A 10,985-nucleotide genomic window follows, 5' to 3' on the forward strand; every position below is an offset into this window, starting at 1 on the left:
ATGGATAGATTAATTTCCATTAATTCTAATGAGACTGGTGCCTATTGACACTAGATTGCATTGAAAAATCTGAGTAGAAGATTTTAGTTGTTAAGCTCTAGTATATCACGAGGTGGGATATAATAGATAACCCAATACTGATATGACAGATCAGACCAGTTCTCTAATAGAGATATGAGCTGTTATATGAGTCATTGCTCTGATATGGCAGAGGGAGGTCTACATGGATATCAATCTTCTGTCCTCCAACTGAGACTCCTGTCACTTTGCTCTAAAGTCTACATCTAGCCTTAAAATTTCAACCTGTAACCGGGAAAGGAAGGGAATATTCTGATTATTGATGGTATTAATTCAAAAGTGTTGATTAATTTTTCATGCTCTGTTCTTCCAATTCAATTGCCCAGCTTGTTTTTTTGTTCCGAGACTCAACCCATGACAGACACCGAATGGAGAAACGAAACGACCATCACAGAATTTATCCTCCTGGGATTCGGGGATCACCCTGACCTGCAAATTCTTCTTTTTCTAATGTTCCTAGTGATCTATATTGCAACCACAATTGGGAACACTCTCATCGTGGTGCTTGTTGTGACAGATCAGCACCTTCACACCCCCATGTACTTCTTTCTGGGGAAATTGTCCTACTTGGAGACCTGCTACACATCGACCTTCCTGCTCAGGTTACTGGCCAGTCTGCTGACTGGGGATAGAACCATCTCATTCAGTGGCTGTTTCAGACAAATGTATTTTTTTAGTTTACTGACAGCTACAGAATGCTATCTCCTAGCAGTGATGTCTTATGATCGGTATATAGCAATATGTAAACCCCTGCATTATTCAACTCTTATGAATAACAGGTTTTGCCTCCAGTTGGCTGCTGGAGCATGGTTAAATTGTTGTTTGGCTAATACCATCTTTATATTATTCATGTCACCATTAATATTCTGTGTCCCGAATGAAATTGACCACTTCTATTGTGACCCCATCCCACTGATAAAACTTTCCTGCAGTGACACACATCTGATCATATTGATGGATTTCATACTAATCTGTGTATTCACTCTGCCTCCATTCCTACTAATCCTGACGTCCTATGTGTGTATCATTGCCACCATCCTGAAAATCCCTTCCACCACTGGGAGGCAGAAAGCCTTTTCTACCTGCTCCTCTCACCTCATTGTGGTGACAATTTTCTATGGCACAATAATGATTGTCTACATGCTATCGAAATGTGATAAATTTCAAGACCTGAAAAAAGTGTTTTCTCTTTGCTACACAGTCCTAACTCCCCTGGTAAACCCCCTCATTTACAGCCTGAGAAACAGAAAGGTCAAGGAAACCTTGTGCAAAGCAGTCAGTAAGTGTAGCTTTCACAAAACATGCAGAGACTCCGAGATAATAACTTAGTCTGAGGTTTTCAAAGCTGCCTAGGTGATTTAAGCAATCAGCCTCCATTAAAATTAAGTTGAAAAGTCCCATTGAAAAATCTGAGCACTAATATGAAAAAGAATTGGAGATGATCTGCATAGAGTTACTAAGACAGTTTTTGTGGTCCCTCGCTGTGTCCATGTAACACAACTTATAGGAAATTGCCATTGTGGACATCTCTGTCACTCTCTGATGTTCAGCACTGATATACACTATATTATGATATTTTTCTCCATGGTGTTGGCAGTTCACCCTATGTGAAAAGGGTGTACAGTGTTCAAAACTGCACAGAGCAAATATTGTGTAAGACACAAAATTCACTAACCTCCAACATAAATCCTTGTGTACATTTCCTGTTCATTGTTTCTCTGTTAGATAATGAAGTCTTGTAATCAAATTCAGATGAAGTGGGAATTTTTCGTAATGTTTCATATGAATATTATGTGTGCCTCAGTGTCCCCTATAGTGTGCATATTTAATTAGATGGGAGAAAGAACTGTTTACGCTTTGCAGAGACTTAGAGACATAAGTATGACTGACACCTAGCTGTCTGGGACCTGGGTATCCATGGCCATGGAGACTTCCAGAACACAATTGCCACTGCAATTGCCTGGACATTTGCCCCCTAGCAACAAATGACCCTGGATGGCCCACCCTTAGCAGGAAACCAGCTGGGTGTGACAAGCTGGTGGACAAAGGACTGGGGAGGGACCAGGTGGGATTCTTAAGTGTGGGTTGCTGGAGGCAGAGAGAAGCTTCTGGATTGGGACTACAGATGGGTCACAGAGCTCTGGGCTTTGGGACTGACCCAAATGTAACTTTCCATTCTCTGTGTTAATGAAAGAATTTCTACGCTGTGTTCCAGACATCTCATAAACCCTCCTGCTTTTACAAGCCTGGCTGAAAGTCACTCCAGAGTTAGGAAGTTGGGAGTTCATTGCCCCCTTTGGGTGTGCAAGTCTTCCCCACGTGTCCAATTCAGGTGGACTCGCTGAGGGGAGCTCACAGTGAGGAGCAGGGGTGCTGAAGCCTGCTACATTATGTTTCAGGAGGCGGTTAAGCCAAGAGGCCTACCCTAGTGAGAGTGTGACCCTAAGGGGGCTGACAACCTGAAGGGGTTCTCCCAGGGACTCTTCCAGAGCTGTTCAAGAGCACTGGACATGTGTATCCGTGACAGGATGACTTCATCATGCTTGTAGTTACAAGTAATTTCTTATGCCCCTAAGGACAGAATGGAGAAGCCAAGCAGAGTTCAGGTCAGTGTTCTTTTAACCAGGGAGGGAGGTGGCCATAACCATGGTCCCATCATAGACTTTCTAACTGGGTACCAGGCAGAGTGGAGACAATTTTAACCACTTTTTAATTTCCATTAAAAAAGCCATTTCTGATCTAAATAAATGTTTGGACAATAAAAAAACTAAATCTTGGGGCAGAAGAGATAGAGAAGTAATCCTAGGAAATCTGCCACCACTGATATTGTGCTTATTGACATCATATGCATCTGCAAATCGACCCAGGGCCACCCAGAGCAAGGGCAAATGGGGCAATTTGCCCTGGGCCTTGCAGTGGCCTCCACGAGAGCTTTTTGGGGCCCGTGCAGTGGGGGTCCTTCACTCGCTCCGGGTGCTCTGGAAAACTCTCACAGGGGAGGGGTCCCCAGAGCTTCTTCTTCACTCTGGGTCTTTGGTGGCGATGGTCCTTCCGCTCCAGGGCAGAAGGATCCCCCGCCACCAAATTACCACCAAAGCAGGGGCCTCCCGCCACCAATGCCCTGGACCCCATGAATCCTCTGGATGGCCCTGAATCCACAACCTTCACTGCGCTCACACGGGCTGGATGCAAACACCCAGGCCCCAGCAGTGACCTATGGACACTTCACCAGGAACAGCGTTATTGCTCTTACCTGGGCTAAGCCCAGCTGTGACCAGCTCCAGCAAAGCCACAGCACCAGGATCACCAGGCCCTCGGAGGCGGGAAGTTGGGCAAACAAAGAAGTAGACTCACAAGCCAGGTCCTCTGGGTCTGTCCAAACCCAGCAGGGGGTTTGCCAGGGCACATGTAGAACTGAGGCCATTCCTGGGAGCGCGTCTGTCAAACGATCACTGGTGAAGGACTCTGCATGTGGCCCTGCAGGGCAGAAGCTGCTCTGCTGCTGCTAGCTTTACAGAGCAGTTCAAAGGGAGGGGAACTGTTGCAATGAGTGTCCCTAAAACTCACTGCAACAAGCGCCCGTCCCAAGAGGGGTCGTTCTCAGGGCACGGGGTCTGATCAGCCCTAGGTGCCTTAGACAGCTCTGCTATGTGCAGGGCCCTCTCCTTGGGGCATGAGGCAACCTATGGCGAGAGGATGCGGCTACCGCATTCCAATGAGCAGAACCCCTGTGATGTCAAAATGGCAGTGCTGGCTCAGTCACTGGGAGAATGTCAGGGCTTGGCCAGAGGCAGGGGAGACGGGCACCACTGAGAACGGTAGGACTTCAGCTCTGCAGAAATTATTTTCCAAGGGACCTAAGGAGTTAGGCACCAAATCCTTAACTTGGCTGCTTAACTCCCTTAAACACCTATGAGAAGCTCTGCCTGGAGACCCATTGGTGTCCTGTCATGCTAGGTTCAATCTAAGAAGATGTCACTAGAGTAGATATGGGGACAGAGTAGGCAACGAGGTTTGCTACAGGGATTGCTTCCTGGGTTGGTGTTTCTGTGGTGTGGTGTGTAGTGGCTAGTGAGTATTTGCTTCAGGTTGGGGGGCTGTTTGTAAACGAGGACTGGCCTGTCTCCCAAGGTCTGTGAGAGTGAGGGATCGGGTTTCCAGGATAGATTGTAGATGGTTGATGATGTGCTGGAGAGGTTTTAGCTGGGGCTGTACGTGATGGTTAGTGGTGTTCTCTTATTTTCCTTGTTGAGCCTGTCTTATAGTAGGTGATTTCTGGGTACTCATCTCACTCTGGCAGTTTGTTTCCTCACTTTCTCAGGTGGTATTGTAGCTTTAAGGTCTTGTAGGTGTTTGTTTCTGTCTGAGGGATTGGCACAAATTCAGTTGTAACTTAGGGCTTGGCTGTGGACAATCGATCATGTGATGTGTCCTGGATGGAAGCTGGAGGCATGTAGGTAAATATAGCAGTAAGCAGGTTTCCAGTATAGGGTGGTTTATGTGACTATCACTTATTTGTACAGTAGTGTCCAGGAAGTGGATCTCTTGTGTGGACTGGTCCAGGCTAAGGTTGATGGTGGGGTGGAAATTGTTGAAATCCAGGTGGCATTCTTCAAGGGCCTCTTCCTGTGGGTCCATATGATGAAGATGTCATCAATGTAGTGCAAGTGGAGGAGGGGTGCTAAGGGACGAAAGCTGAGGAAGCATTCTTCTAAGTCAGCCATAAAAATGTTGGCATACTGTGGGGCTATGCAGCTACCCATAGCAGTGCCGCTGACTTGAAGGTATAAGTTGTGCCCAAATCTGAAATAGTTGTGGGTGAGGACAAAGTTATGAAACTCAGCCACCAGGTGTGCCATGAGCATGTCAGGGATACTGTTCTTGACAGCTTGTAGTCCATCCTTGTATTGAATATTGGAATGAAGAGCTTCTACATCCATGATGGGCAGGATGGTGTTTTCAGGAAGATCACCAATGCACTGTAGTTTTCTCAGGAAGTCAGTGGTGTCTCGAAGATAGCTAGGAATGCTGGTAGCATAGGGTCTGAGGAAAGAGTCCAAATAGTGAGATAATACTGCTGTAAGAGTGCCAATGCCTGAGATGATGGGGTGTCTACAGTTTAAAGGTTTATGGATCTTAGGTAGCAGATAGAATACTCCTGGTCGGGGATCCAGGGGTGTGTCTGGAACATTGCCCGAAGTGAAGTATTGATTCCTTATGTTACCCTTCTTCCAGTTGGAGTCAGCAGCAACAGGGGCTGGGTTCAATATCTAAGGGTTCCTTTCCAATAATACAACACAAAACTGGCTTGATCCCCAACCCAGTAACCTGAGACAATTACACATTACCCCTTGGGCGCCTCTAGAGGCAACTCACTGGTTAAGATTAAACATTAAACTAAGTTTATTAAATACAGAAAAATAGTTACCTAACACTTATAATAATTTAAAATCTATCTCTGAACTTTATGCCTAGGAAATAAAAAGTAAACACACACTGTAAATCCTAAACTTCATCAGATTCACTAGGATTTGAATCAAAAAGCTTTTCACACCCCTTTGGATGTTGTATCCAGGTTACAGTTCTCCATACACAGGCTGAATTCCCTTCCCAGCCTGGGACCAACCTCCCCAGTTCAAAGTCTTTGTCTTTGCGGCATTCTTATTGCCTCCAGATAGGTTAGGGAGGAGAGAGGTGGTCTCATGAAGCCACTGTCCCTTATTTTATACTCTCAATTCATGTCCCTGGAAAAATACTGGCCCAGACATGTCCTGCTAGGCCTTGTTGAGTCATAGAGTTCAGCAATTACCATTGTGTGGTGCCTGCACAACTGTCTCTTACAGATTTGTGAATTTCTTGTTTACAATTGCCCTGCTGGTCAATGGTTGGTGATATTTGTTTAACACCCGCCTGGGTGCAGGTCACCTCTTATGTTGTGAGTGGAGAACTAACAGTTTCTGACACCCAGGCTCCTAATATATTTCAATAACAACCATATAACAAAATTTGATAATGATGTATACAATGACGATATACATATTTTAACAGAAGAATGAGTTTCAGCAGATCATGATTTTACATATGATACCTTACAAGGCATGCTTTTTATGAAATAGCACAACTATATACAAAAGATGAATATGGGAGTTACAGGGTGCTACTTTGAGGTACAGTGCATCACAGGCTCATTGCTTCAATCACCCAGGCAGCTTTCAAAATCTCAGGCTCTTTTATTGTCTCAGAATTTCTGCATGTTTTTTGTGAAAGCCACATTTACTGACTGCTTTGCTTAAGGCTTCCTTGACCTCTCTGTTTCTCAGGCTGTAGATGAGGGGGTTTAGCAGGGGAGTTAGGACTGTGAAGCAAAGAGAGAGCACTTTCTTCAGATCTCTGAGTGTATCACGTTTTGGTAGCATGTGGAAAATCATCATGGTTCCATAGAAAATTGTCACCACAGTGAGGTGGGAGGAGCAGGTAGAAAAGGCCTTTTGTCTCCTGGTGATGGATGGGATTCTCAGGATGTTGGCAAGGATAAACACATAGGACATCAAGGTTAGTAGGAACGGAGGCAAAGTGAATACACAGGCTAGTATGAAATCCACCAATATGCTCAGGTGTGTGTCACTGCAGGAGAGTTCCATCAGTGGGATGGGATCACAATAGAAATGGTTAATTTCATTTGGGCCACAGAATGTTAACTGTGATAGGAATAAGACAAAAATCGTAATAGCCAAACAAGCACTTAACCATGACCCAGCAGCCAACTGGAGGCAAAACCTGTTATTCATAAGAGTTGAATAGTGCAGAGGTTTACATATCGCTAAATACCGATCATAAGACATTGCTGCTAGGAGACAGCATTCTGTACATATCAGAGCAGAAAAGAAATACAGTTGTGAGAAACAACCATTGAATGAGATGGTTTTGTCCCCAGTCAGGAGACTGACCAGCACCCTGGGCAGGACGGTGGAGGTGTAGCAGGTCTCCAAGCAGGACAAGTTCCCCAGGAAGAAGTACATAGGGGTGTGAAGGTGATGATTAGCCATAATTAGTGCAGTGATGAGCATGTTCCCGGCCACGGTTGCCATGTAGATCACTAGGAACATCAGGAAGAGAGGAATTTGCATGTCAGGGAGATTCTCGAATCCCAGGAGGATAAATTCTGTGACAGCTGTTTGGTTTCTCTGGTTTCTGTCAGCCATAGGTTGAGTCTAGGAAGAAGAAAGCAAACTGTACAATTGAATTAGAAGAACATAGAGCTGAAAGGTAATCAAGTCTTTTGAATTAATTCCACAAATATTCAGAAACTCTCCACCCACTCCTGGCTACCAGCTGAAATTTTAAGGCTAAATGTTGACTTCAGTCAAAGTATAAGGAGTCTCAGTTCGAGAACAGATCTTTTGTATCCATGTAGAGCACCCTCTCCCATATCAGAGCAATGACTAACTCAACAGTCCGTTTCTCTGGTAGCCGAATATTGATACAACAGGTCAGACTCTTTCTTTATTTACTATTGTATCCCATCTAGTGACATACAAAAGTGCAACAATGATGCTTTAATGCAGTATTTCACTTCTGGCAATTGCCAGAATCATGCCATGACTTAGGAGTCAAAATCAATAAATACATCAACTGAAACGTTGAACTGAGATTTCCAGTGCAGCCTATTTTCCTTAGGCATCGATCTTCTGTTAGAATTAATGGAAATTAATCTAACAATGTTTCCTGGTATATTCAGCATTTCAGTGTCCTTTAAGAGAAGGAATAATTCCCGCCCCCCCCTCACAAGAGATCACTTTATGCCATAAATTTATGAAGTGGAGTAAATTGTCCCCTCATCCCTGTGGCGGTGATGGTGACGTGGTGAGGGACTGGCAATGCTTTTTCTGTTTCCCAATGTTCACTATGTAGCAATAAATAAATACAGCTCTTTGGAAGGTGGATGTTAGGAAGGGACAAAAGCCAGGCTGATGTTAAACTGTAACTGGACAGTGACCCTCCTCACACAATAATGATTGTGGGATGATAGCACAAGAACAAGAAAGGCACTGGGGGGAAGACCTTGTCCCTGAATTCAGACTCTAGCAACAATCTGGCATGTGTCATCTGGGCTAGTAAGACTCTATCAGCATTCGCCACCCCATTGGGGCACACTGTAAGCCAGATTCTCAGCTGATGTAAATCAGGTAGCTCCATTTGTGTCATCAGGGCAGATCCCCAACTGAGGACATGTAATAAGACACGGATCTCACGCTCCATCTCTGTGAAATGGTGCTATGAATCCTGACAGGCACGGCTGTGGGAAGGTGAGGATAAAACTACTTATATTCATTAGAAGAAGAGCTTTGTGTAGCTGAAAAGCTTCCCTTGTTCATCAACAGAAGCTGGTGCAATGTTAGATATTACCTCGCCTGCCTCATCCCTCTAATATTCACAAAGCACATTCATGCCCCTGTTTGGTGGTGGTATAGAAATACAGTCAGAAAGATGGTGCTCACCTGTAACGACAGCACAGTCCAAGCTTGAAGCAATGAGCTTCTGTTTCTCAGGTCTTGGCTGCCAGAATTCAGGATCCTTAGCTGAGTTTCCGTCTCTCCTGTTTTTGCAGAAACTGGGTTTTCTCAGTGAAGAGACCTGCAGTTAGCGGAAGGAATGAGCAGGTACATTTGATCTACCTTTGGAAAATGATCTTCCCCTTTGATTTAAAAAGTGTAAATGCTGCCTCATATTTATATTCAGTCTTCAAACTTTTTTATAAGGTCCCGCTTCAACCTTTCTCCCACGTGGTTCATTTTGTGGCTCCAAAGCTTTGTAGCTAACAATGCCCAATGGGACTTGTACAGTGTGACTTGTATAATTGCATCTTTTTCGAAGTCTAATAATCCATTATGGAAAATATTTGAGATTGTGATTAAATAGCATCTTACATTTTTGGGAGATGCCTGTCCAAGATGATTGCCTCTTATAATGTACTTGCACCACCCCCATTATTAATATTAAATATATGCTGCCATCTAGTGGACATTTCTGAAAAGAGCTGCCCATATATCACCCTTACAACATGCTTCCACCAAATGGCCATTTAACTTTCTGCCCCACCCCCTCCACACACATGATAGAGATCTGCAGTGACCTGGAAGCCTACTTTCATCACCTCCGACTCCAGGAATATTTTCAAGACACCACTGAACAGCACACTGACCCACAGGAACCCTCCTACCAACACTACAAGAAGAAGAATTCTGCGTGGACTCCTCCTGATGGTCGAAATGACAAACTGGATTTCTACTTCAACTGAGTAGTTGAAGAACCAACAAGAAGGGATGCCATTTTAGATTTGGTTTTGGTGAGTAGTGAGGACCTCATAGAAAAAATGGTTGTAGGGGACAACCTTGGTTCTGTCCCTGCCTGCAGGTATATGAGATCTTGGGGAGCAATTACCACACAGGTGGGGTGCCATTTAATTTCTTTATTAAAGGAAAAAGGAAGTGGTGGGAATTTAACAATGAAATACGATGGGATGGGGTGTACAGGGTGTTTACGATAGACAATGATGGGGGGGTTCTTCTTATTGAACAGTGTATGGAGTTCTAACAGTGGGGTACAGTAAGTGGGGTTCAGCACAATGGGGTACAGTACAGTCAATAAGCGTATCAAAAAGAAATGCAAAATAAAATGGTAGCTTCTATATAAAATGGTCAACAATCTTACATAGAATGTATTAAGTGGTTAGTGGCCTTATACACAATGTAACACAATGATATCAATGCAGATACACCATATATTAGAAAAGTGGAAGCAACCAATGGGGTGTTATAATTACAAGTAAAATGTGAATATAAGTGAACTTATGCAATGTAACGGTATAAAAGAAAAGTAATGACTTAATTTGTGAGGCTAGGATAGCAGATAATCTGTCAAGGAACAGGAGGGGGGAGGGGAGTGAATAATTAATGGCAACCGATGAGAGGAGAGTGCGTCTGGAAGCAGCGAGAGACTCTGAAGCCCTGCAGGGTAAGGACAAAGGAGCAGCGTGATGGTGATCTTCGGTAGGGGAGGGCAGCGGAGAAGTGTAAAGAAGGGCTGGAGAGAGCTTTAAGCAACAAGCGGACACCAAAAACAAAGGGAAAAAAAGCGGCAAAGGGTTTGGGAAGTTTATACAGGGGGAGAAGCAGCAAGGGGGTTGAGAGGTTCGGAGGGTGATGCAGACGCGGGGTGGGGGCAGCAAGGGGTTACAACAGGGAGACACGGAGAAGCACACAGAGAGGGAGATTGGAGCGGGGGAAAAACAGACACGGGAAAGTTCAGGGAGAGATCGGGACAGCGAGAAGACGAATTTAAAGCAGCAAAAACCTTATCTATCTTAACCAACGACTAGGCAAAAAAACAAATATCACAATTCTACGCAAAACTATAACAAGCAACTATACGGAGCAACAAAACAGTAAACTATAACAAGGCAGGTGAAATTTACAAGCTCTACAATTTTAACAAACTATGACTTATTAAACTAAAAAAACCAAAACCTACGGTGCACCTTATGCTATGGGGAAGTCACAGAGGGCAGAGTGGTATGTGCCCAGGATACAGCTCCCAAGGAAGCCAAGGGATGGTGGCTGAAGCCAAGGGATACAGCTGAAAGCAGGGAGCCCCGAGGCAAAGCCCACAGGAGCAGAGCTTAGCAGCGGCACAAACTTATTTTTAGCAGCAAAGTGCCACGGAGTTTGAGAGGTTTTAAAGACAGGGACTAAGGTTTAGCTTGAGTCTGTGTGCTGGGGAAACAGAGCCAGCAGCTAAAATAATAAAATAAAAGTAGGGAAAGTTTGACAGAGGGATTCTTACCAGTCCCCAAGGCAGCAGCAGAGGCAGAAGCAGCAGCAACATCAGAAGAAGCAAGAAGGGCTTGG

At 44.5% G+C, this 10,985-nt stretch overlaps 2 protein-coding genes across 2 annotated transcripts; one reads left to right on the plus strand and one right to left on the minus strand.

Moving 5' to 3' along the window:
• Nucleotides 1-432: 432 nt before the first annotated feature.
• LOC115641071 (olfactory receptor 10A7-like) lies at nt 433-1,407 on the plus strand. Its single transcript, XM_030544183.1, has one exon. The coding sequence runs from the start codon at nt 433-435 to the stop codon at nt 1,405-1,407; it is 975 nt and encodes a 324-aa protein (XP_030400043.1).
• A 4,901-nt stretch (nt 1,408-6,308) lies between these two features.
• LOC115641073 (olfactory receptor 6B1-like) lies at nt 6,309-7,280 on the minus strand. Its single transcript, XM_030544184.1, has one exon. The coding sequence runs from the start codon at nt 7,278-7,280 to the stop codon at nt 6,309-6,311; it is 972 nt and encodes a 323-aa protein (XP_030400044.1).
• Between the last annotated feature and the right edge of the window lie 3,705 nt (nt 7,281-10,985).

Source organism: Gopherus evgoodei, unplaced genomic scaffold (genome assembly GCF_007399415.2).
Source record: "Gopherus evgoodei ecotype Sinaloan lineage unplaced genomic scaffold, rGopEvg1_v1.p scaffold_33_arrow_ctg1, whole genome shotgun sequence".
In the NCBI taxonomy this organism is placed as follows: Eukaryota; Metazoa; Chordata; order Testudines; family Testudinidae; genus Gopherus; species Gopherus evgoodei.